The 27,207-nt window shown below is 49.7% G+C and overlaps 1 protein-coding gene across 1 annotated transcript in view; it reads left to right on the top strand.

The window, feature by feature from the left end:
• SMARCC1 (SWI/SNF related, matrix associated, actin dependent regulator of chromatin subfamily c member 1) overlaps positions 1-19,622 on the top strand; it is a 129,155-nt gene extending 109,533 nt beyond the window's left edge. Inside the window, exons 26-28 of the mRNA XM_066627421.1 lie at positions 3,508-3,766; positions 15,947-16,129; positions 17,730-19,622. Coding sequence (XP_066483518.1) covers positions 3,508-3,766; positions 15,947-16,129; positions 17,730-17,815 — 528 coding nt within the window. The 3' untranslated portion in view covers positions 17,816-19,622. The remainder of the gene's footprint in view (positions 1-3,507; positions 3,767-15,946; positions 16,130-17,729) is intronic.
• The last annotated feature ends 7,585 nt before the right edge of the window (positions 19,623-27,207 follow it).

The raw sequence follows: 27,207 nt of genomic DNA, 5'->3' as shown, positions 1-27,207 counted from the left end.
TGTAGTGGCTAGGAGGAACAGCTGGCTTTGTCACTGGGATGTAGATCAGGGCTCCCAGGCACATCTGGTAGCTTTCCCCTTCACAGGGTCCAAACTGTTTGGCCAGGCCCTTGACCCCCTGCTGGTAGAAAGCAGGGACAAGTGTAAGGTGTTGCCTTTGGCACGCAAGGAGGCAGGCAAGTCAACAAGGCCAGGCCGGCCCTTTCGTTCACAACACCATGCATTCAGACCTAGAGGCTCCTTCAGGGACTCCGCCTCCCGCAAACCCCGATGGGCCAAATCGAAATTCTTCCCTAAGTCCTGCCCCCCGCGGGAGGAGATTCTTCTTCCTCTTGCCACAGGGCCGCTAAGCCCACCCACTCCACACGACACTGGACCACAGTCGGGGGGGCCCCCAGATCGGAGGACGCCTCCAGCACTTTGTGGCGTATTGGAGCAGGATCACCACAGGCGCCTGGGTGCTGGAGATAGTGACCAGGGGCTACTCTTTGGAGTTCAAGACCAAGCCCGGGAACCGCTTCTGGAGGGTGCCAAGGTACAAGGCTCAGGAGAAGCACCAGCGCATGCGAGCGGCGATTTGCCACCTGCTGGACAGAACAACACTTACTTAAGTCTTTCAAAGTCTCTCCCTGCTGGGGCCTTCAGCTTGATTCAACATGAATTCTTCACCATTGCTGCCAGACGGTGAAATCTCCTGGGAAAGCCCCCCTGGTGGGGCTTATCTCCTCAGGAATCATGCCATCACATGGAGGAATTTGTCTCTCCTGACAAATATCCCCGGGTCACCTTGGATCCGCAGTTTTCGAGGAAAAACAGAGTGCCTTTCAGGAGCTCGAGAAAGGCTCGTCTGTTTGGCTGCTGGCTGGGCCCTCCCCCCCACCAAGGGGTTTCTTTACATACTTGGGGGTACCGCTGGCCTTTGGCAGGGTGTGGGAGGCTCACAGCCTCCTCTGAGGCCTATACACTTCTCCAAACAGTTCTTATCTCCGATCGTGACCCACTTTTGGATTCCAATTGCAAAACCAGAAGTGGGTTGTGATCAGAGATAAAAGCTGTTTGAAGCAGCGGGGAGGCGTGCAGAGTGGGCTGCAAGCTCCCTGCATCCTGCCAAAGGCCAGCACTACCCCCCTCCCCGGTCTATAAAGAACCCCTTGGTTGCTGCAGCGCCATCGCTGTCATTACTATAGGGCCACTTCCCTTAATACTCTGTTTCAGGTTCCCTTGGTGGGTCGTGACCCACCAGTTTGGGAACCACTGGAATAAAGTATTAGTAAAAGCCATGTAATGCTTTCTTTCCTGGTTTTCGTTTTGATTGCATACAGCGAACTAAATGGAGACTAACTTTCCTAGATCTGTTGCACAGGCATCCATTACCCTCCTAGGGAACATTTACACATTGGAGGGAATGTATATCAGCATAAATAAACTCTTGCAAGCAAAAGAGGGCCCCCAGAAGAAGTGGTGTCACTGGGGTGGGTGCAGACTACACTGGTTGAAGCACTTGGGCTGGGAACACCACTACTGGCCAAAAGTGAAATCTTGCTATTTTCAAATAATACCATCATGTTACATCATTCAATATGTAGTTTACTGCAGGATGCAATGAAAGAAACCATGGCAAAATATTGCTACTCTTTCAAAAGCTATGAGCAAAGTACCAGAAAAGGAAAACACAACTGCTTTCTGCAACAAAAAGTGAATTTTCTTAACTCAAAACTGACCAGTGAGACTGATTATTCTGACAGCCAAGGAGCTGTTGCTATGACACACCAGGGAACCAATCAGGTGTTAATATGGGTCAGCTCTCATTTCCATGTATCAGTGTTAATGCTAGAACTCTTATTCAGTTGCGTGAGTGCCATTAAGTTGACCACTGGTTTTTTTTGTTGGTTACTGATTTGTTGGGTAATCTCTACTGTTCTGTATTAAAATAAATAAAGTTAATGGGGGTGACACCAACCCTAGTGATGCCACTGCATTTAGGTTGTGCGTACGATATTGTAATTTATTCTGTATGGTGTGGTACAGGAGAAGGATGTTCATGGGAGGGAAGCACTGAGCTCTTGCAGTGGGTGACACAAACCCTCATGATGTCTCAGCCCAGAATTACTGCATACTAGTCTTGGGTTCCAGCCACATGGTGACTCCCTGAACAGGTGTACTCTGTGTATCGACTTCCCAACCTGCTTTTTGATCTAGGTTGTTTTGTCAACTAAAATGGTAGCATTCGAGTGAATGTAGAGAGAAATGCTTCAGGCAGCTGTTCTAATTTGAAACCTGGATTGGAATCCAGTCCTAGCTGCTGGGGCCCCCTGAATGGACTTTGGCTCCTGGGACAGACCTCTTTGATTATATTGGTTCTGGCTGTCCCATGTCAGAAAGGAGAGGGATGAGCTGATGAAAAAGAAGCAGAAAAGGGCAATCAACGTTTTTTGAAAATGATTGGGTGTGGAGGGCACCTTCTCTGTACAGGAAGGCTAAAGTGTTTGGGGGCCTTGAAGAAAAGTCTGGGGGCAGCAGTATACATATGTGGAGTTTTTCTTCATTTCTCATTGTTGAATCCTGGGTCATCCATTGAAATTGATTGGAGGCAGATTCAAGAGAGATGAGAGGGGCTTTCTCATGTCATCCCCTCCTGTACGCTGGTGACACAGGTGAAGCGCGTGACTCAGTGAAAGTCCAAGGGTTAATCTCCAGTGTCTCCAAATGCATTATCAGTGGCAGAAATCCCCTTCTCTGCCTGAGACTTTGGAAAGCTGCTACCTCTAAGAGTGCTGGGTAAAGTGGGCTGACTCTGACTCTAGACAGATTCATGCATAACAGGTGTATCTACCATCTCTGTTTCAGAGAGCATCTGAACCACACACTTGGGGGAGGGGGGCAGTACTTGGACACAGCATAGACCAGTGATTTTCAACCTTTTTAGTCTCATGGCACACTGACAAGGTACTAAAATGTTCAAAGCACACCATCGGTTTTTGGAAAATTGACAAGGCACACCATGCTATTGGTGGGGGGGCTTGTATCCCCCAATGGTCCTATTAAAAAATGACCCTCCACCAAACTCCCACAGCACACCTGGGGACCACTCATGGCACACCAGTTGAAAATGGCTGGCATAGTTCCCATCACTGCGGGAACTGTGGACCCCCCTCATGTCCACCAGATATTCCCTGGGCCCCCACTGAACTCTCCTTTCCCTACATTGTGCTGTGGACACTGCACGTCAATAACAACGAGTGTGTCCCTCACCAGAGGTTCCTCGTTGAATTCCTTATTATTAGAAGTGTTTGTTTCCAGTGAATGAGATACAATATCAGCCTAAATCTTACTGAGCACGATGGGCTTACTTCTGAGTAAAGTAAATGGCACAGTTTTCAGACACCTCTACTTACAGTTGACTGTTAGGAGAGGCTGCAGCAACATCTGTGTGAGAGGAAGACAAGGCTGGGTTCATGGCTTGACCTCAGTGGGCAGGTTTGTGATGCACATCTTTTTCTTCCTTAGCTGGAGCAGCAGAGGCAGCAGCTGTTGACGGAGCGCCAGAACTTCCACATGGAGCAGCTAAAGTATGCAGAACTACGAGCCCGCCAGCAGCTGGAGCAGCAACACAGCCAGAATGCTCCGCAGTTGCACCAGCATTCCAGCGGCCCCGGCATGAACCCTCTCGGGACGTCCACTCACCCGGGTTTAATGCCTCACCAGCAACCTCCTCCATATCCCATGATGCACCACCCGATGCCCCCTCCTCATCCCCCACAGCCAGGTAAGAGCCCCTTTGTACTAAGCAGTGTCCTATAGAGGATTGGTCTGTACTGTGCCAAAAAAAGACAGGCATTCTCGGTTCAACAGCCTGGAGATGAACATGATTCTTCTGATGGCAGTTACTCATTTTTTGTAGAAATTTTTTCTCAGAATTTAAAGTATTATGGCAAAAAAGGACACAAAAAATAGTTGGGTGCCTTCCGGGGAGAAAGGCGGATTACAAATCCAATCAATCAGTAGTTGAGAGGGAAGCTCTGCCTGGGACTGGAAATGTGGGCTTTTGTTTTTAAATGGGAATCTGAGTGTTCTGGAGGGGGGGAGCGAGTGCATATTGTAAGGCTGGACCTTTTCAAGAGGGATTCTAACTGTACTGAAAAGACATCGTTTGTGAATGTCCTAGAATGGTGGAAGCACTTAGTTTTTGGAAGCAGGAGGGAGTACGTCCATTCCTCTCCTTCCTCCTCCACACCTCAAAGGTACATGAGAAGGTGAAATCATGGGAGAACAAACAAGACACCATCTTGGTCACAGGTCTGTGGAAAGTGTCATGTTTAGGCAGCATCTAAACTAGACCAGCATGGAAGCCAAATAGTTCTGCCTGAGTACAAAGGGAAAGCCTCCCTCACATCACCAAAGCTGGTAGGGAAGGGGGGCACAGGATTGGACCTTTTCTGATTCTCTGGGTGCACAGACAGGGTTAACCATGCCGATGTTTCTGCGTGCAAATGTGTTCATTCACTTGCTTACAAGATTGTTGCTCTCCCTTTCCTGCTGTAATGGGTCACTCGGCAATGAAAAGGCAGCACATACAGACTGTCATGAGACAGCCAATGGCATAAATAATAGAAGCATATTAGAAGTTTTTAAGTGACAGCTGTGAAAACATGAAGCCTCTGAATTACCCACTCCTGGTCTGGGTGTTCAGACTTCTTTGACCTGAAATTCGACCTGCTTTGGAAAGATCCGGCAGATCTGAAGTCCAAGCATTTCACTGGTGGAGGAGCTGACTGAGGGTTGGGCTGAGGGGTTGTCCATGTGCAGTTGACATGCTCCCAATATTATACCACTCACAGCTGATCCCAGGGAGTAGGTGGATACCCTGAGCTGGTATCTTCTGATGCTGCTGGAGTAGATGAGGGCAAAGAAGCCGGCATTGAATCCAGACAAGGGGAGTACTTTGGGCTGCAAAACCTGCTGGTCTGTGTAGTGTGACCTGTTTTCTCCTGGAAGAATCACAGGGGCATTAGTTGTGAGGAGCACTTCTTGCCTGCTCTGGCTGGTGCACCAGCTGCAGTTTTAACTGGAGAAAGTGGACCTGGCCTCAGTCACTCAAATGTGGATCATAGTCTGTTGGATATTGTAATGTACTCCATATGTGGCTGCCTTTGAAAACCGTTTGGAACTTTCAGATGTTTCAGAATGCCGTAGCTTGGATGCACTTGGGAGCATGACGCTGACTCTGTATCACTTGCACTGACTTTGTTTTCAGGCCCAGGTCAAAGTGCTTGTGCACGGTCCCTAAGGATCACATTTATCTATATGAGCCTGGCAGGACTGTGTGAGCAGCCCACAAGCACTGGTCTCTGGCCTGGAATTGATGCAAGTTCAGTAGGTGGGAACCAGCAACAGGGCTTTTTTCTATGGTGGCACCACAGCTCTGGAACTGGCTCCTCAGAAAAATACATCAGGCTTGGGACACCCCCCTTTGCTTTTAACTAGCTGCTTAAGACCTGCCTATTTCATGAGAGTTTTAATTAGTGCTTGTGTGCTTTAATTTGTTGCTGCTGCTTTGCTTGTTTTTAATGCTTTTTTTGGTATTATTAACTGCCTTGTGAGGTTTAGCTGAAAAAGTGAAATAAAATAGCTCTCTTTAATTAAATAAGAACAGCTCCACTGGATCAGGCCATAGGCTCATCTAGTCCAGCTTCCTGTATCTCACAGCGGCCCACCAAATGCCCCAGGGAGCACACCTGATAATAAGAGACCTCATCCTGGTGCCCTCCCTTGCATCTGACATAGCCCATTTCTAAAATCAGGAGGTTGCACATATGCATCATGGCTTGTAACCCATAATGGATTTTTTCTCCAGAAACTTGTCCAATCCCCTTTTAAAGGCATCCAGGCCAGTTGCCGTCACCACATCCTGCAGCAAGGAGTTCCACAGACCAACCACACGCTGAGTAAAGAAATATTTTCTTTTGTCTAACCCTAACCCTCCCAACACTCAATTTTAGTGGATGTCCCCTGGTTCTGGTGTTATGTGGGAGTGTAAAGAGCATCTCTCTATCCACTTTATCCTTCCCATGCATAATTTTGTATGTCTCAATCATGTCCCCCCTCAGGCGCCTCTTTTCTAGGCTGAAGAGGCCCAAACGCTGTAGCCTTTCCTCATAAGGAAGGTGCCCCAGCCCAGTAATCATCTTAAAAATCATCTTAAAAATACAGCCCATAAGAAAGCATCAAGCAGCAGGAGCAGAAAACCAGTAAAACAGATACACAGCCCAATCCTATGCATGTCTATGCAGAAGTAAGTCCCATTTGAGTCAATGGGGCTTACTCCCAGGAAAGTGTGAATAGGATTGTGGTGTAAAACAATGCATAGAACTGAGCATCTAGAAGTCCTGGACAAATTAAAAAGTCTTCTCCTGACACTGAAAAGTTATTCAGCCAAATGCCGGGTGGCCCTTCTTGAGGAGAGCATTTCAGAGCTGGGGCATCTATTTTGAGAAATCATCTGTCACCCCCAGTCTCACCGAAGAAAACAGAGGGAGTGGGAGAGAGAAACCAGAGAAGACCCCTTAATAGTTAGGCAGATTCACATGGGAGAAGGAGGCTGCTGAAGTACCTTTGTGCTGCCCCCAGATTGGCTGGCCTGGGTGTTGTGCCCCATCACCCTTTGCGGTTTTGCAAGGGATCCCAAAATGCACATGTGCAGTGCAGCAATTTGGGACTGTGCCTTGCCTTGGATCAGCCTGGTTCCTTCTACAGGCAGCAAGTTTAGATGGTGGCTGTGAGCTTTATAGTAGCCTCCTAGCCGCACTTGCTGAAACCTGACTGTGTGAAAAAGCTCACAGCCAGAACTTCAGTGAAGTGAGTCAGGCAGGGGTCCTTCACTCGCCTGTGGATGCTGGAGGAAGCTTCAACTGCATTGAACTGTCCAGGCTTTTAATGTCAGCAGCAGATACTTGAATGAATTACAGTACTTGGTAACTTTTGACAGTGATATTTTATTTAGGAGCCATAAATATTTGAAGGTAGGAACTGGTGTACCAGTTAGCCTGACTGATGTTGCAGCTTCTTTTTGTCTTTCAAAATAATGTTACCTGCCATATGATGCGTGTATTCCAACCTCCCATTGGTTGTGCACGAGAGAAACCCTCCCTTTGCACTTGAGCGGCATTGGTGTCTCTATGGCTGGCAGAGGATAGATTGTTACATTGGGAAGAAGTTATGGGGATGCACTCAGCAGGCGGATTGGGCGCTTGAAACTCGCTGCTAATGAGCGAGTGGCTGTGCTTAATTATTTAGTGCCTAGCTATGTGGGCCTCCTGGGAAAGATGCTGCAGAAAGGGCAGATTCTGGAGCCCAGTAGTATCAGGCTTGGAGTTGTGCTTAGTGGAGCCCACTCCTGAGGAGGGTGGGGAGTGTAGGCATGCCACTTGACACTGTGTTGCGCTGCAAACACAGCTCCTGGGCGATTTGCACCGCCTGTTGCTCCAGCCGACATTCCCTGCCCTTCTCTGGAGAGCTTCCCTGGCACTTAGGAGGTGACTGTACGCTCCCCCTGCTTCCTAGGGTGGCAGCTGACTGCTTTTGTCCCTTCCAGAATATGAGGTTGTGCTTTGGCCCAGCCCTGACTTGTCTGAGTCATGAATTCACTGGGTTACTTAAATGAGCAGCTGTCCCTCCGCCCAGTCACCTCTAGTGTGGAGGTGAGGGAGTTGTCCAGGCGGTGGTTATCCTGAGTCGCAGCCTTGTGTCACCAGTGCACGTAGCAAGAACTTTGAGCAGCTACGGAAAGCACAGAGTGCTCTAGTTTTATACTGTGTGTTGATTAGTTGTAACTATTGAATTTTTTAAATCTACAACAGGGGTGCCCAAACCTTGACCCGGGGACCACTTGCGGCCCTCAGGGGCTCCCAATCAGGCCCTTGGGGAACCCCCAAAGAGCCTCTGGCCCTCTAGAGATTTGCTGGAGCCCATGCTGGCCTGATGACCTCTCACCTGAGCTGTGGTACTAGGGCTCCCTCCACAACTTGCTGTTTCACATCTGTGATGCAGCAGTTGCAGAGAAGGAAAGGCTAGCCTTGCTTTGTGCAAGGCCTTTTATAGGTCTTGAGCTACTGCAAGACCTTCATTCATTCAGATAAGCTCCGTCTCTAATACATTCATTTATGTAAATTTATTCAAATTTGAAACGTAAATTAATTCTTTTTTCCCCCTGCCCCTGAGACAGTGTCAGAGAGATGATGTGGCCCTCCTGCCAAAATGTTTGGACACCCTTGATCTACAACAAAGACGGGTTTTAAACAAACTGCATGAATTCGGTCTGCATGTGCCTCAGCATGTCTGTGCTGGCATCTTCTGGAACGCTGAGGCCAGGGTTATGCTGAATCAGGAATGCATGAAAGGGGCTGCGCTGAGCCCTTCCGCTTGACCTGCTCTGCTGAACAAGATGCTGTTAGTGCTGTTAACAGAGGAGTAGTCAATAAATGTGTCAGGACAGTCCCTGGAGGCCTGTTTGTGCACAGGCTCCCCACCCCCACCCCTCAGAGCACATGTGTGTCATGCAACATATGTGTGAGTAACACTTCACAGCATGCATTTGGAGATTGGTCAAGGAAGAGAGCAAAACAGGGAAGAATTTTTCAGTAGGCTGCCTGCCTCTTGTGGCAGCAAAGCTTTCCAGCCTCTCGTGAAACATCTGCCTCTTTTTTTCCTGCAAGCATTCCCTTCCCTTATATAGGTCATGCTTCACTGCCTTTGTTGCTGTAGCCTCTGCGAGTTTCAAGCTGCATCTTTCCCTGAAAGCCGTATGTTTTTGTTGTTGCTGTTGGTCTTTTTCATTCTACTGCCTGGAATGCCTAAATGCTTAATCCAGGTTTGAATTGGGGGTTTTCCCCCCTGCAGCATGGTCTCTGCTGCGTTTGTCAGGTTGAACGCTGCCTGCATGCATCTCCTGCCTTCACAGATCAGTAAGAATGTTAGTGAGAAGGTGGGAATCTATTTTATAGGCAGTGTGTTGCAGAGTTAGAGATGAGCAAGAAGCCACAATTGCTCATCAAGTTAAAACAATCTTCCTTTTTTCAACTGAGTGTTTGGGGGGGGGGTGGCAAAGGGCATCCCTTTTTGATCAAGGTGGGGGAGATTGCACCATGATAGTCTTGAACATTATGTACATTAGAGCAGTGGTTCTCAAACTCTCCAGGTGACTGAGAAGCACTGGTAAGTCTTGATGGGGGCAGGGACTGGGATGGGGGGGATGTCCTGATGGCACCGCAGCAATTGCAGCGCCACAGGCACCCAGGCACATTTATACATACCTGGGGGGAGCAGCCCCCTCCATGAGCCTCCAATTCGCTGCAGATCTGCAGTTGGAACCCACTTCCAGTTTGCATTCAGAGCTCTGGAGCATGGAGTTTCCAAAACCGGGGCTCCAACTGCAAATCGGAGCCCAAACCAACGGAGGGGAGGCTCGCGGGGGGGGGAGGAGCTGCGAGCCTCCTGAACCCTCCAGGAGGCTGCACTGTCCCCCCAGGTATGTTGAATGTGCCTGAGTGCCCTTGGCGCCACAATCGCTGCAGCATAATCAGGACACCCATGTTTGTTCCAATGGATGGGTCATGACCCACCACTTTCAGAACCACTGCATTAGAACATTCAAAGCACTTTGCAGACTTTCAGAGATAACAGTCCTGCAATCCAGGCACATTTTTCAAGTATGAAGGTGAAAGAATTGTGATTTACCTAAGGCTCCCTCGCGATGATTTCGTGGCAAAGACTGAATTTGAGCTGGTTTCCAGTTCAATCTCTGAGGTGCCAGACAAAGCTGTCTCTCACTCTCATGCCTTAAATTGTCACCTGCCCCCACACCCTCCAGATTTCTTGCACTGCTGGGTATAAGCAGACAGTGCAGCTCCAACGGCCCTGTTACCACAAGGTTTTTTAGCCTAGGGTTCAAGGGGCACCTGGATGGGCTTTAGAGGGTCCACGAACTAAGTGCAAAAAGATGATTTTTTTACTTCTATTTCCTTCCTGTTGGTTTGAAAATTGCCTTTCTGGGGGGGAAAAAGTCACATTATTTTGTTAAGGTATTGTTTCACTCCAAAGATGTGTAGGACAGGATGCTATTGTACAGACTCAAGGTAATGTACAGTTGTCATTGTGTCCTGATGCCGAGCTTAATTTGGATAATGTCACAGTAAGGAAGTATGATGAAGCTAACTTATCTTTGGTTTTACTCTCATTTCTGAATGTGATGTGGCACAAAACCACAACGCTTCTTTTGTGGCACGGTTCTTTCCAATAAAAGCATGAAACTGACCAAGTGCGAAGGGGCACCTTATGTCTCCCCATCCTGAAAATACATTGGAGAGCATGGCATGCATGTGTGTGTGCACGCATGAAGAAGGCTCAATTGTAGAAGGCTAGAACTTTACCAAAACTTGGATTTTCCCTAACACAAAGGCCTTGACACACCCTACAAGGCTGCTTATTGCATTGCCAAGCAAAAAAAGCCGCACACAATTGGAGAGGCCCTGGTGAAGCCACGTGCCCTGGGAATAATTGAGTTGGTCTGCAGCTTGGAACAGAAGAGGAAAACTGAAGCAGTGCGTCCGTCAAATGACATCGCTGTTCCAGAATCACTGATGTGTCTTGTCATATTTTGAAGCAGGTCATGGAAGATTGGCAGCTACACCCTTTCCCCTCAGCACGCAACTGGATGAAACCACTAATCTCCCTCAAGGCAGTCAGCTCCTGGTTTTTGTCTTGTGTGTGGACGCAGGTATCATCCAAGAAGAATTTCTATTTCCTGAGCCCCTTTTGGAAACTACGGAGGCATTGACATCTAAAAATGGTTGGAAGGTTCTTTGCCAATCAGAATTTTGACTGGAAGAAAAGTCTTGGTGCTCCGTGCACAGATGGAGCACTTGTAATTTTTGGGCAACACACCTGGTATTGCTGCTTTGGTGAAGAAAGAAGCTCCACATGACGTTGTGAAAGTTCTCCCCCATTGCACAGAAGTTTGCTGACTTTCCAGAGGACAATTCTTGAAGTTCTTGATTGAACAGTCAGGATTTGGGCAGAAATGTCACTTTTCTTGAGCAATAACGAAAGCCTGAGCTCAGAACTGCCAAAATTTGATAAGAGAACTTTGTTCATGTCTTGGCTTACTTGGCAGGTGTTTTTGGCCATGTGAATGAGGAGAGTATTGATTCAGAGCCCTGCAGGGACCTTTATGGTTGTCACTGAAAAACTATGTGGTCTTTTGCCTAAGCTGCTGCTCTTAAAGAGGAGGTTGAAGGCAGCAGACCACTGTGCAGACTTTCCAGTGCTGGACAAAATGCTTCTGCAAGCTCGAGCCAAGATTGACAGAGCCTTTTCACTTTCTCTGCACACAGAAATCCACAGGGCACCTGGAAACACTGCAGAACTCTTTGGAAGGTTCCTGCTGAGAAGAAATGTGGATTTGTAACCCTTTCCTTATCTGCATAGGTGGCATCAGTGATGCAGACCCAGCCAAAGGTGACTTGAGGACAAAGGTCACAATGGTCCATTGCCACTCCTGGACCTGCAGACTCCAGATCGTCCTCCAGACTCATGGCTACTGGTGGGTCCTCTTTCCCTCCATTCACCTGCCAGGTTCTCCTTTCAAGCCTCACCTTGTGCAGTGAGTTCCATAAACATAACTGTTGTGGAAAGAAGTGCTTCTCCTGAATTTCACAGTTGACCCTGAGATCCTTTGCCAAATTCAGCTTTGCTGTGTCAGTTGAAACAAGAAGGGTTACTATTCCTCTCCTCACCACCACAGAATCCCAACTGCTGGAAACGGACTTTCTGCTTCCGGGAGCTCAGATTTCCCTCCCTTCACCAATTGTGCCCTGTGGAGGATATGAATAGCAACGAGCACCAGAGGTCATCCTTGCAAATTGCAGCTATTCCTTGAAACCCAATACAAACTCAATACGAAGGGACTGGCAATCAAACTTCCTCCCCTGCCACAGTCTGAAACATGAAATGTTTCCTCATCTGTCCTGACAGATGTCACATGCCTCTAAAGCCCGTCCTTCCGGCAGAATCAAGACGCCAACCACAGTTACAAAGAAACGGGCAGTGGACAGAGCGACCTGCTTAACACATCTCACGTGGGCTGTCGGGAAAGACACCTGCACAGATGCATCCCAGGCACCCTCACTCTCCTCTCTGAGACACTCTTGCAGCCAGCACAGTGCTTCCCCCTCCCAGTAGGAAACAAGATGCTAGACTCGGGGGAGTTTTGGTCTGATCCAGCAAAGCTCTTCAGCAGCCCCTTGGGTCAGTGTGTTCACTTGCCTCCCACCTCAGTCTGGCCTTGGTGCCTGTTCCTCCAGTGGGTGCTAGACGGGCAGGTGCCATCAGCTGTGGATGCATGCTGTGTGCTCTGGCTGAGGGTGACAGTTGACTGCATTTGCTGCCTGCTGCCTTGTCCCAGGGAGGGGAGTAGTGAGCTGCAAGAGAGAGCATCCAGCTGAACCTGATAGCAAGAGCCTGATCCACAGCTGCTGCCTTGCCACGTGGCATGGCCGGTCTTCCCCAGGTCAGAGGCTGAGGAGTTTCAGGGACCTCAGTGAACCCAAGAGAAGGAGCCTTCAGGGAAGATCTGGAGTGAAGCAAAGCTAATCCATCTGTGCAGGGTGGAGATACCCTTTGCTTGGGAGGAGACTCCGCTCCGCTCTTCAAAGCAGCGACAGAAATGTCATGGCCGTGCTTCAGTGAGCACCAGCCAGAGGCTGTGTGTGCGTGGCTGGCATTTGCAGCTTCTGAGAGCCTTTGCCTGGGGTGTGTGGAGTGGGCTTGCAGTCTGCTTGCTGCAGTGATGCCTCAGTGCTGCTCTTATCTTTTGAACTGAATCAGGAATATAATTAGTGCTGGATGCTAATCAACAGTGGCAGGCCACGAGTAGGTCTTGGGATTGTCAGCCGATAATTGGGCAGGCCTCACTCTTTGTCAGGGGATCCCTTGTTCCCACCTAACCTTGACACATCTGTAGTGGGCGTCCTTGGCTAGAAAGGGCTTTTGAAGGTAGCCTAGAGGGGGTGGGGTTGTGAGTACAGTGGCTGCACTTTGCCATCCCTCTGCAAATTACCTGGAGTTGGCTAGGATTAGGGCCCTATGAGCCTGCTCCTCACCTGCATAATAAACAACTGGCCTGTGGGCCAGCCTTTTGCAAGATAGTTCTCCAAGGTAGGCAGGAGGGCAGTTGTTACCGTTCAGAATAACCTCTCCCATTTGCTCAGGAGGCAGGGTTGCCCCCCCCCAAAAAATTGCTTTTCTAGGAGGTGTCCCAGCATCTGCTAAACCAGCCATGTCTCACAACCAGAGGCAGAGTTCTAGCAGAGTACCTTAATAACTCACTGTTTTATTTGGTTATTTATATATTGAATGGATCACGTTTCTCCTGCTGAGAGCACTCAAGGCAGCTTACTACCATTTAAAATCACAATAAAAACAATAAGCAACAATAAATAAAACAGTAAAGCAATAAAAGACCTCAAAGGATCAGCATCAGTTAAAACAGTTAAATGTCAGTCGCATCATATCTGAGAGACGGTCACAGTCAGCATTCACCATCAAAGACCATTCTAAATAAAGATGTCTTAAGGCCCTGCTGGAAGTTCTCCAAAGAGGGAACAGTTCTTAATTCCAAGGGGAGGGGATGCCACAGTCGAGGTGGCAACACTGAGAAGGCCCTGTTCCTTGTCACTATCTCCTTCACCCCCATCAGTGGTAGCATGACTGAAAGAGCCCTCTCTGATTATCTCAAAGGATGGGTCAGATTATATGGAAAAGGTGATCCATCAAATATGGGGGAGCATATCCAGGAATATCTGTATCCGCAGATTCAATTATCCGGAGGGGCTTCTGAGCCCAGCAGAGGCCGTGGACATTCATCCACGGCCTTAGACTGAGCTTTAGAGCTCAAATCACGTGATTTCTGGTTTCACAGAGAAAAGCATTAGGCATTAGTTTTCATAGCGAAAGACATTAGGAAGCTTTACAAAGCATTAAAAATGTCACTTCTGGTTTCTCTGTAAAACCACGTCACGTGATTTGAGCTCTAAAGCTCAGAGGCCATGGGTGGACTTCCACGGCCTCTGCTGAGCTCAGAAGCCCCTCCAGAGGTGAGGTGAGCAGATTGCAGGGACAGAATCCCCACAGGTAAGGGAGCATGCCCGTACCCTGGTCCCAAACCATAAAGGGCCTCAAAAGTCAAAATTAGCTCCTTGAATTGTGCCCAGAAATGAACTGGGCAGAAGTGTAGCTATTGGCACAGTGGCCTGGTTGAATCAAACCAATGGGTCCCTGCAACCATGCTGGTGGCCGCATTCTGCGCTAATTGCAATTTCTGAACAGTCTTCAAGGGCAGTGCCACATAGAGCACCTAACAGTAATCTAATCCAGTTATCACAATGGTCACATCCAAACAACATAGCTATGGTTATAGCTGTCTGATCAGCCACAGCTGAGCAGTCTTGCCTCACCACAGCCACCAACTGGGAATCCAGGAAAGCTGTGCATTCAGGTGATAGTCCAATATTTGCGTTGTGGATTTCCAGACCAGGAGAACATCAGAATTTAATTTCAGCTTGTTTGTCCACTTCTAGCTCACAACTGCCTCTATACACAATCCAGGCCTCTACCCCACCTGCTTGGAATTGGGTGGGTGGAGAGAAAGAGCTGGCTATCAGCATACAGCTGACTCCCTACCCCAAATCTCTCTGTGACCCCTATAATATGTAACATTTTTTCTTATTTCTCCTTAGTTCCCCCCTATGTCCTAAGCAGGGATGGGGGTCCTTCACGGGGTTGGAGGAGGGAGTCCACTGGTGGCCCTCTTGGGCTGTGGGGGTGGTTCTGTGCTTTGGCCAGTCCCAGCAGTTGACTGACATGACTGGCAGCTTTGTGTCGCTGTGGTCCTTTCCCCTCTGGTTCTAGTTCAAGAGAAGAGCTTTCCTCAGCCACTGTCTTTCCACATCCTTTGTGTGACTAGTCTTGCCCCCCCCCCCAAGGCACAGATTGGGCATCAGCCAATGGGAAACCTTAATGAGGGGTTTCTGTTAGTTCTAGTTCAGGGTCCTTGTAACCCAGGAATTGGTGTTGATGCAGGGCCATTGGTGTTGCGGAGGCCATGAGTCCTTCCCATGCTGCCCATGCTCTGCTTCTGCAACCCCCTTTCTGTAAAGGTAGCCATACCTTAGGACTCTGATGGCAGAGAATTTTCCAGGCCACTGAATATAAACTGAGAGCATATCTGAAAATCCCAGGCAATACACTCCACACAAAATTAATTAAAAGGATATTTATTCCACAAATAACCTTACAGAAGAGAGAACTAAAGGTTCTCAGTGATCAAATATGAACTGGCATAGAACCAGTTTAAAAAAACCATCTCTAAAACCAAGTATGCAGAACCCCAGATAACTCAAAAAGTGCCAACTCCGGGGTTCAAGAGAGTAGGAAGCAAACCCAAGGGACAAACAGAAGAACAGGTTAACACCAGCTCCCAGGCCTTCCTTTTCCCCGGAAAGCTTATCAGCCCCATGACTCAGCTGACTCCAGCTGACAACAATCACCTTCCCTACAGGAAAGCAGAACAGAGAGGGTAGTGTTCTAGTGGCTGCCTGCTGGTGTTCTTTTGCTTCTTTTTAGATTGTGAGCCCTTTTGGGACAGGGAGCCATTTAGTTATTTGATTTTTCTCTGTAAACCGCTTTGTGAACTTTTGTTGAAAAGCGGTATATAAATACTGTTTATAACAATCATCATAATCACCCTACTTGCTAACCTTATACCTAATCCCTATATCTTTACGCTTCATTTTGCAGGATGTTCCTGCAGTGCCTGTGAGTGTCATAGACATCCAGGCCTGATCTATTGTGTAGTCTTCTCTTCCCAAATAATTACCGTTTTTCCCTCCCACAGGTCAGATTCCAGGATCGGGCTCCGTGGCCCCTGGGCAGTCTGTGCCAGGTCGGGGAATGTCAGCTGCTGCAGCCAGCATTCACGCAGCCAGCAGTGGCAGCAATGCTCCCTCTTCTGGTGCCACACCAATGGCTGGAAGCATCGCTGGACCCCGGGGGTCCCTGGCTTCTCCAAATGGCTTATGTGAGTGGAATGGGCAGTGTGTGTTTCCCCATTGTTTTTCCCTCTTTTTGGTTCAGAAATGCTCTGTGTCTGCCCAGTTTTGGAAATGTGTGGTGCCCCTTTAATTTGGGAAAAAAACCCAGTCTAAAGATGCACAGTGTTCCCCTCTCTCTCTCATCAGTGGAAGGCGTGGAGAATGTGACAGGCCAATTCCAAGGTCAGCCTCAGTGCCAGAGTATTGCCCTTGAGACGGGGTGATAAGGAAAGGGGTTCTTGTGACACTATCTTGGGTTTGCCTTTCCTCTTTCATGGGCTGTACCTTTGCAGATAAAAGGACATATTTCTACTCAAAAAGGCTCTTTCCTCCCATATGTTGGGGGTGGGGTGAGTTCACATCTGGATAGTGCCACCTCCTGGTCAGAAAAAAAACTTGCTCTTCTGTTTTTTGCCTGCAGGGGAGCTCCCATTCTCCCAGGCTGTCCCTGCCTCTGGATCAGGAATCAGGGTTTTTTTTGCTGAGTTTTCCTCTTATTATTTTACTTTTATTCTTCCTAGCATTTCCTTCCTCTAGTAAGGTGTTTGGGGAAAAGGGTTTTTTAAGCAAGAAAACTGTGACGGCTCCTGATCACACCTCTTCCCTGTCCTGCTCCCTGATCCACACACCTGTGCCTCGATGTGTTTCAGTGCCATCTTTCTCAAAGGCAGTGCTGCAGTCATCTCATTCCATTCCAGCTTGGTAACTGGAGGGGTCTGCAGTGTGGTTCTATCTCAGAGGGCTCCAGCTCATTCTGTGAGTGGGGCAACCAAGGTGGGAGGTCTTGAGAGGAGATTTGTCAGGGCAGCCTTGGCAAGGCACTGAGGCTTCATGTCCTCTTTACAAGCACCCTTCAGGTGGAGCATCCCAGGTGCAGATCCTGAGTCACTGAGGTCCTCTCTGGAGAAAGTCACTGCTTTTGTGCACCCCCATAGAAGTCTGGATGTGAGAGGAATTTGTCCTGACTATAAATGCCCATTTTTGGTGTGTTCAAAAAGCCTTCCCTCTACCCTGTGGTGTTTTGCTTGTTCTGTGGGACGTGGGAGGAGTGGGGCTGCCCCGTAGGGAAGATGTCCCTTTCTTTACTGCACAGTTCATCATTTATCAGTTTGTCATTTTCAAAGAAATTTTTCCTGTTGTCAGCTGTTCAGGTTGATAAATTTCTCAGCCATTTCAGGCTGCAATCCTATCCATACTTTCCTGGGAGTAAGCCCCATTGACTGTAATGGGATTGACTTCTGAGTAGACATGCATATGATTGGGCTGCCTTGCCACGGTGAGTGGGGGGAAGGAGACCACTGCCAGAGGTCTGCAGGCCGAGTGAGTGTTCCTGGTCTTCCAGTTCTGGGCAGGGAGAGCAGGCAGCTCCTCTCGGTGTCCATGTTGGCAAAAAAGTCTGGCCTCAGACCAGGGGTGATGCTGTCCCAGATGTGAAAACTGTCCAGAGGACTAAGAGGGTTTCGTGCTGCGTCCTGCTTCTCAAGTATCCTGGCGATTGAGATGTGCCCTGCAGTGCCATCAGAGGAGTTCGTGAAGTGCACTGCAAGCTGCCTTTCCCTTTCACTTTAACACACTCTTCCATTGCAGATCCGCCACCGCAGCAACTGCCACCGCCAGTCGATGGAGTAACGCCACCTCCCGTGGGAGCGCCACCAGCCTCCACAGCGCCCTGATTGAGCCAGCCACAAGGAATTTCTCAGGCTGTGACAGCAGCCACCAAAAACACCATTCCCATCCTCTGCTCCCTCCACCCATCGCTCCTCTTCCCTGCAGGCACACCCAGCCCTGCCTCCTGCTCCAGTACAAGAAGGGGTGCAGCGGTGGTGCTGCGCTGCACCCCCTTTTCCTGCCAGTGCCACTTCTCCTTGGTGTGTGTTGTGAACCTCAGTCTCTGGGTTGCTGCTGCTTTCCCAACAGGCGATCTGGTGGAGCTGGAGGTCTGGGCCCTTGGGGTGGATGGCTTCAGCAACAAAGAGGCCCAGCCCCAAGAAGCTGCAGCAAGGGGGGGCTGCCTCACTCTCACCCCTTGGCTGGAGCATCTTAGCTAGTACTGACCAGAGGTGCTTCAATGGGTATGCAGCAATCCAGGAGGCTAGTTTTGCAAGCAGATCAGTCTTGTCCAGAAAAAGCCAGGCATTGAAACAGTTGACCAGCCCTCCACAGCAGCCTTTTTGGTGGAGACAGGGATAGGGCGGTCTGGTCTGTCTAATTCACCTCGCCCCACCAAATGGTTCACGGTATCAGCCAGGGGAACAAAGCCCACATGGTGCCCCCTCCTTCCTAGGTGCATATGTTGTGTTTCTCTTTTTTTCCAAATGAGCAGAAAAACAGCTTCCCCTGCCGCCGCCCCCCCGTAGCAGTTATGTGCCAGTGAGTGGGGTTGTGTTGGGGCGGCTGTGTTGGGTGTGACTGTCAGAACTACCTCTTGCACAGTGGGGGTGCCTTTTCTCTTTTGGGAGTGGTCCTCATGGGAGTTAGGCAACAGACCCTCATTTTCCTTCTAGTCCCTGCCCCCCCAAGCCCTACTGTCATGTCTCTGGTCCATTCCATCTGCAGATTGGACTCAAGCAGGAGTTCACATGCGCGGTGGGGCAGGGGCCCTGTTCAGTCCCCATGAATCCAGACTCAGGCTTGGATTGCTCTGCACCCTGTGCTGGCCCAGGTCTTAAGGGGCTCCTCTCTGTCCTGCTTCCAGTCTGTTTCTTCTCTCTTCCTTTCTACAACTTGCCAAGGAGTTCTTGGGTCAGCGTGTAACTTCTGCTTGCTTTGTGATCTCGCAAGGGGACTGCAAGGAGGGAGGTTTCCCAGTTAGACCTCATTGCAAGGTAGTTCCCATATGGTGGGAAATTGAGGTCCCCCCAACATCCCCTGTCTTCAGAGAATGCCTGTCAGTAGCAGTTTGTGTGCCCCAAGATTCACTGGTGCAAAGACCACCCCTCAGATCTGCATGGCATTTCTCCCCCCCCCCCCAAAAAAAACAACACCTTCCCTGTCCTGCTTTTATGGGCTCTGAAGAAACAGCTCAGGCCATCTAAGGGTGAGGAGGTGAACAGTTTTTGTTGGGGCAGTCTCTGCTCCTACTCAGGCTTAGTCCTGCTGCCTGAGGCACCAAGGGTAACATGCTGCATCTCATTCTCAGGAAAGCTCGCTCCCAAGAGCCTGCGTCACTTCTCCCCGCACTCTCCAACACACAGGCACACTCTTGCAAGAATGGAGGCTCCTCACATCCACCTTTCCCCTGGTCTTTGGAGCAGCATGGAATTGAGATTCCAAACGTGGTCCTCTTTCAACTTATTAACCTCAGGTTGTTTTTATCAAGATCCACTTCAGATACAAGTTCTAGATTCAGAACTTTGGTTTTTTACTCTACTGTTTGACTGTGTCCTGCAGCATATTGTCTATTAACACAAGTGAGTTTTCTGTACAGATGAAAAAATGAGATTGCCCTTGTGTGTTTTTTTTCCTCCTGTCTGGTCTTGTGGGGGGGGGGGGGAGACCTTTTGTTCTTGCAATGTGACCACTTGATTTTGGGAAATAAAAATGCGGGTTTTTAAGAACAGAAATCTGTGTCCTGAAGTGGATGGTGAGCCAGGAGCACCAGCTGTTTTGGGTTGAGAACCCACTCAGGAACAGCTCTGCTCAGGGTTGGCCTGTGACAGTTTTGTTTCTGAGGGCAAAAAATTCCAAGTGCTGCCTGCCCGCCACGAACACCTGCAACCGTCCCCTGGGAACAGAGTGGCGCGCCTGAGGGGCCACCTAGCCCAGTGCTGGTGGCATGAGTCAGCTGAGGCACTTGTGCCACTGCAATGCCTGGTACCCCCATTTACAAATGAGAGCCACCCCCTTTAGGTCCCTGCATAACTCTGATGCTTCTGGGGGCTCCTGGCACCAGCACTTAGGAAGTTCTCCTGCACACACACCGTCCTCATTGCAGTGCTCAGCATGGGGGAAGTTCCTGGTAGGGAGCTGTTCCCACAAAGCTTAGATTCATTTGCCTTTGCTTCAGAAATGACTGCAGAATGTATTTGTGTAGATGGGGAGGGGGAATCAGAGAGAGATCACATTGTGATTATATGTGTTGGAGATGCGGGCAGTGTCTGGGCTATCCCTGCTTCTGATAACCAGAACGAGAGAGAGGCCACGGACAGGACCAAGGAGGAGGAACTCCTGGGTCCTGCTGCAGGTTGCTGTCTTGCTCGGCATTTTCCTGCCCCTCCTTTTGCTTCCCACTTTTACTCCCCCTACCAAACTTCTTACTGCAGCTCATGTGATTATGGGTGCCCCCCCTGAGGACTAGTGTTAGGACCCAAAGCCAACGGCATGAATGTTAATTCTGAACATGACTGCAGGCATCAGGGTGACAAATGAATCATAAGAGAGGGAGACAGATTAGCATCGCCACAAAACTAACTCTGTCTCCTCCACCTCCCCTGCTTAGAACAGGATTTGGCCTCCATCATTAGGATGCGGAGCACCTCGACTCCCGGACGGAACTAATCCTCTGCATTGAAAGCACAAGGCCTGGTGGGGGTGGCTTCTGATCTGGTATTCATAATGAACAGCCAGCATCTTGGCTGCTGTGAGCCCACTGCTTGCCCAGCTCTCTAGGAACAGCACTGCCCATTGTGTGTGCTGCTGCGTGCAACACAACAGAACTTTCCCATTGGGCCTCTGGATGCTCTTGGGATTTGAGCCTCACACATCTTAGCAGCCCCTTCCCCAGAGGCTGTGTGAGGTTCAGCACAGAATTGCTGTACTGTGTGTACACAGACACACCCTCCCAACCACCCCTTGGCCTCAGACTCCCCACAATACTCTTGGGGAAATTAGCTAACTAAGAGAATATTATTTAGATAACAAGAAATCTTTTTAAAACACAGGTATCTTGCATGGTGCTTAGTTTTGAGAGGTTCATTATGGCTGCTAGTCCCTAGACTAACAGCACAATCCCATGCATGCCTACTCAGAAGTAAGTCCAGTGGGGCCTACACCCAGGAAAGTGAACAGGATTGCAGCCTAAAAGGCATCCTTATACATTATTGCCTCATTGTGGTTTTGAGTGAGTTGCGATCTGGATCACATTCAGAGTCCGGCTTGGACAGCCAGCATAGCGAGGGAGGTTGGTGGTTGTCTGCTGTCTGGTTACTTGGAATCAAGTATAGTTTGGGGCCCAACTACACCCCTCATTTGAGGGAATGAAAAATAATTTGATTTCCTACCATTACCAAAAGTTTGGAAGCCCCTCCCCATACTGAGGCTGTTGCTCTTGGCCCAGCTTTCTCTCCAACCAATGGCTTCTTTTGGTTGTTTCACCCAAATGCTGAGGAGAAAGACCAAACATAGGTTCTTCAGCTTGACTCCCCTCTCCAATCTTGTAAACTGAACTCAGTCAAGAGTTTTGTGACAATTAAGGTACCTGAACCAGTCAAGTAGCTGCAGGGTGCAAAGCAATAGAGCAGCTTTTCTCAAACGTTTTAGCACAGGAACCCACTTTTTAGAATGACAATCAGTTGGGGCCCACTGTGATGTCATGGCCGGAAGTAACATATTCAAGCAGGAAAAATTTTAACACCCCCTTCCCATGTGACTTAAGTAAAAAGTTAACTATAAGTTTAAAAATTTATTTAAAATAAAGAACTCTCCTAACCCTCCCAAGCAGTTGTTAATCTGTTTTTAAAAAAATTTACCAAACATCCCACAGGCAGCAATTCTACCCACACTTACCCAGGAATAAGCCCCATTGACTATCATTGTTCAAAGCACCGTTAAAAGTACAGGTCTGTAACATTTCCCCAAAGAGAGTCACGTACCATGGTAGCATCAAGTCTAAAATATCAAAAACAAAATACACACTGAAATGAATGGGGACCCACCTGAAATAGGTTCGCAACCCTCTTAGTAGGTCTCGACCCACAGTCTGAGAAACACTGCAGAAGGGGTACCTCAGGGTAGGGACCCTACCCTGGGTACCCACCTCAGTAGGGACAAACCATCAAGGCTTACCAAAGACTATCCCCAGATGAACCCCTATGCTTCTCTGTGGGAATGTGGAGCATCAAAAACAGAGGCAGGTCCCTTGTGTCATCCATCCATCTTTTCTACACTCCCACTCCTGTTGCTGCTGTGCATAATTGCTCCATGACCTGCTGGTCCGCATCAAGTGCCCCCCCACCCATTTCCTACCCTAGCCAAGAACCCAGGACCATTCACTTGTTGTTCTTTGGGAGTCAGCCTTGTGAGTTGGGAGCTCCTCCTCCTGCTAAGCAGGTAGGGTCACATGCAGCTTGCTCTCCAAGGTGGGAGGGGTTATCTCTGAGCCCCAGACCGATGCTTCCTGACAGGTAGGAAGATTTCACTTTGCTGCTGCCGAGTTTGAATTCCAGCAGCAACCTTGTCTTCTCTCTCTCTCTCCTTCCTGCCCATCTTAATGGGCAGGGAGTCTCAGGGACCCAGTCCTGGGACATCCCCCCCCCCAGCAGCTCCTGTGCAGAGGGCCAACAAAAGGGGGGAAGCTGGTACAAATTACCAGGGCCTGACTGTGATGCATGGATTTTGTCTTGTGTAAAATTTTTTAGTCTGTCTGCCCTTGCTAAGGGGGTCAAAATCCCCCCCCTCGGGTCCAAACCTGCTCTTGACAGCAGTGCTTTCTCGGGAAGGTACCGCAGGAAAAGATGGAAGTTGGCTGTAGCACCTTGGTGCCTCTGAGCTGGCCATCTGCCCTCCTCCACTGGGTAAGCAAAGCAACAGGGCTCAAAGATGGCAGCTGAGGGTGAGAGGAGGAGCTGGGGTTGGCACTAAACAGGAGATGTCCATCCCCCTTCGCTGAGGCAGTGGGGTAGATGCCAACACAGGGCCTTGCCATTTGGGGCACAAAGGTGGTGAATCTCCACCCCCTCCCCCAGAATAATGGCAGACAAACCTGAGGTCCAAGGCATCCATGGCCTCCATTTGCCCAGCAAGGTCCCTCTTCTACTGCCACATCCGAGTTTAGGTGCACAGAATCATGGGGGTCCCCAAGAGATCCTCACTTTTCCCATGCAAGCAAAAGCAGATTTCTAGCCTAGGGTGGTTCACTTCAGGGACCACTGGGGGTGTCAGATACCCCAAGGAAAAATAAAAGCATAAGCAGGACCAAAACTGGAGGAAAAGACCAAGTAGCTGGTGTTTAGAGCCCTCCTAGCCCCATAACTGTTCCCCCTGAACTTGCTCCATGGACCTCATCTGCCCCCAGACCTTCAGCCTCCCTGGTTATCCTCTTGGGGCACAGGCAGGCAGGCCTACACCCCTGCCTCTCTGCTGGAGAACCAGTTGTCAGAGGAGAAACTAGAAGAGGTTCATGGCCACACCCACCTTTCACCCCCCCCCCAAGCTTCCCACTGCACTAAGAGTTCTAGAAGTAGCCCTAGACTCAGCCGGGGGGACGACGGGGGGACAGGACTTGGTTTACAATCCCAAGGGCTCTAGAAGGAGTTTTCCTCAAACTGGGGAATACAGCAGGACATTCCCTTCCAGAAGAGAATTCCTTGTATGATTCTAGAGGGAGCAGCACAGTCTCTTCTCACTGTCTTGCCCCACAGCTCCTAAGGGTGGCCCTGCTCAGGCTACTACCTTACAGGTTGGTGTAGATACAAGAGGTGGGTGAAACAGGGCAGACAGGGTGGATCCAGTCCCAGGAGGGGGGTGGAATAGATACACTGTGCTGGGCCACTGTGAGATACAGGAAGCTGATGGACCTTTGGCCTGATCCAGCGGGGTGGTTCTTACGGAATTGGTGATGAGTCCCCAGTCTCAAACTGTTTATCAGGGTAGTGGCATGAAAAAGATTGAAGACCACTGAACCAGAGGAAAAGTACCTCTTCTTATACCTGAAGGTGGGACTTTATTGGGGGGGGGGATTAAGTTGGTTCTTAAAAAAGTCGTGCTAGCTTGTGACTCTTGGTTTGTTTCTAATGGACAGACATTGCAACTTTTCAGAAGAGGGACGGGGTCCTCGGGGCCCTCAGATGCCGGCAGGAATCCTGACTTATTCTGATGTCCTCTTTTTTTGTCCCTGGCCAGCAGGCCAAGCAACTGCCTGTCTGGCTGCAGCTGCTCTGAAGGCCAGGCCCTTTTCCTCCACCCAGTCTTCTGCCCAAGAAATCAGTCTCCATTTCCTCGCACTCCTCTTTTCTCACAGGGGTCCCCATATCATTGGGTGCCCCAGACTGCAGAAGGGAAGGCCAATGCAAAGGCATCCTTGAAAGGAGCTCCTGGCCCAAGTCAGCCATTCCCTAAGCCACAAGCAGATGGGCAAGAAGGGCCTGCCGATTCTCCAGCCCTAGTCCAGGGTCCTGTGGCAGGGGGCCTCTGCTGTGTGCTTGAACCCCACTTGGTTCTCTCTCAGTAGTTTTGGAGGGAATGTAAATCCAGTTGGTCCAGTCCCTGGCTTAAGCATTCCGCATGGCGAGGGGCAGCGAGAGCACTGCTGGGGTGATGCAGCTGGTGACTGACATAAAAACAAGACCTGAGGAAAGCTGCAGCTGCTACATTAGCAACCCAGATTGGGGGGGGGGAGGAAAGAAGCACAGCAGAAAGGGGGGGTGAGACATTTGTATCCCTTTAATACAAGCAAGACCACATCATCTGTGCTTTACCCCTCCCACACATGAGAAACCCAACCATGTGCAAAAAGGTGCGAGGCAAAGACCACAACCCCCCCAGCACTCTGCCCCATTATAATGGGGCTTGAGATGTTTATTTCTGGTAAGATAGGATTACAGCCCAAGTCTTACTGAACACAAAGGGCTTACTTCTGAGTAAATAACACCATTTTCTAACACCTCAACCAATACCAGAGTCAACTGCAGAGGTTGGGGTTGCTGGGCTGGGCAGCTGTGTGTTCTCCGCCTGCCCCTCCCTTCCCAAGCAAGGAGATCTGGGGGTCCCCGGGGTCCAGTCATTCGCACTATGTACGCAGCATCCCTGTGCAGAGGATCGCTGGCTGCTGCTTGAAACTGCACATACTTCCCATTGTGCTTCAGCCACACACCATCCAGTGTCAGAACCATCTCAGAACCCACCAGGCAGACAGATGAAGGACCCAGGAGGGAAACATCCCCAGTCGTTCACTCTCGTGTCCCAGGGAAGAAATATCACCCCGCCCAGTAGCCAGAATGGTCAGTCACCCAGCAGCTGAAACCCTTGGAATGGATCTCTCTGCTACAAATGGTCCAGGTGCTGCTGACTGGACAGGAGATTTCAAGCAGGGCAGGACAAGGAGATCTCTGCTCACCACCGCTCAGAAATCGCATTCATTTCCATGACACCAGGGAAGTCACCAGGGAAGACACCATGACACCTTGCTTCTCTTGCAAGGCAATGACCATGACTGGCAGCACATTCAAGTCTAAAAAAGCACTGTGAATCACACACTCACTCAAGGCTGGGGGCACTCGTTTAGGTCGCTTTCAGAAAGGATTGAGTGCATCCAGGAAGGTAGAGAGGTGCCCGCAAAACAGAGCCATTATTATGCCTTTGGCAAGCTGAGGAAGGCTGTGGCCTTTCTGACCTCACTGGGATACAAAGAGACAGGATGCTCCCCTAGACAGCCTTGCTCTGTTCCTGGGTACTTTGGAAAACTGGAGACCTTGGCTCATCCACCGGGCTGGGCATTTAAATGTAAGTCCCGTGCAGGCGGTGGGGGCAGTTTGTGGAAGAGACGGATTATGTCCCTCGCGTGAGCAAAAGAAACCAAGACAGCATTGCATTGCTGAGTACTTTGGGGGGGGGGCAGTGCCTGTGTGGTTGCCAAACCAAGAATCTTTGAAGCTAGGGAGGGTTGCACACTCTCTCCTGTGCACACCTGCACCCACCGATGTTCCCCCTTTCTGTCAAAGTGTTGTGGGTTGCTGGCACCACAACATCCTCAGTCTTTCCCAAGATTTTTCTTCTACCACACAGGCAGCAGACTTAAAATGACAGGAATTCGAGTTTCAAAGTCATGGGCACTCCCTGCAGAGCGAGTGTGTCTCTGGGATGCCCACATGCTCCTGAACCAAACAACACTTCCACTCCTCGTTCTTTCTCTCTATCCAACCTCTGTGTTCCTTCCTGGAGCTCAAAATGGCTCTAGGTAGTACGCGGGCGGGAGGAAAGGGGTGCCATCCAGGCTGGCTAAGAGTTTGTGCCACCTTCTTGCCAATACCCAGCTATGTATTGCAATGTGTGCAGTTGCTACGCCAACTCCTGTCATGGCTCCACGCACATAGTAGATGTGCAGGTATGAACACACAATGCTACCTTACACAGAAGCAGACCATTGCTCTGTCTGGCCCAAGAGTGGGAGGTTGGAAAGAAAATAGTTCCCAGCACCTTTGGGTGACATGAGGGCCTCTCTGACCACTGTGGTTCAGCCAGCTCTGCAGAATCTGCCTAGCAGGGTGGGGGGAGGCTGATTCTTGAGGGCAGCCCAAGGTGCTTGGAGCCTTGTGGAGAGAGTTCAGGGCTGGAAGCAGACGCCGGAAACCACAGTGCTGCTGCTGGGATCTTGTTTCAATGAGCGTATGAATAATCAAGGAGGTCGGATCTGGCCGGCATTTGGAGGACTCCCTGGGGACCAGCCTGCAAACCAAGCAGAGAAGTGGCCTGGAAAACTATTTTTCCAAACCAGGTAGAAAGCGCAAGGCAGCTCAGATAATGTCATGAATCCATACAAAGTAAACATCATAATACGGAAACTACCAGTCACAGAGTAACATCACAAAAGAATCAAAGCCACCAAAGCAGCCATGAAGAGGCAGCACAAAAACAGCCAGAGCAGAAAACAAGCAGAATCAGTGGGGGGGTTGGCTGAAAGAACGGAGGTCTGCCACCACACTGAAGCATCAGTAGTCTTGCCCTCAATGTCCCAAGCTGGGTGCCACAACAGAGAAGGCCCTGTTGTGAATTACTGCTACCTGTGCCTCCAAGAATATTGGCTCCTGCGGCAGATCCTCCCTCGATGACCTCACAAGATGGACAAGTTCCTACAGAGAGGGTCCCTCAAGTCTTTCACTCCCAAACCATGCACTCCAGCACTTTGCCTTGT

The sequence above is a fragment of the Tiliqua scincoides genome, chromosome 5, assembly GCF_035046505.1.
Source record: "Tiliqua scincoides isolate rTilSci1 chromosome 5, rTilSci1.hap2, whole genome shotgun sequence".
Classification (NCBI taxonomy): Eukaryota; Metazoa; Chordata; class Lepidosauria; order Squamata; family Scincidae; genus Tiliqua; species Tiliqua scincoides.
This window is presented reverse-complemented; position numbering and strand designations above follow the sequence as displayed.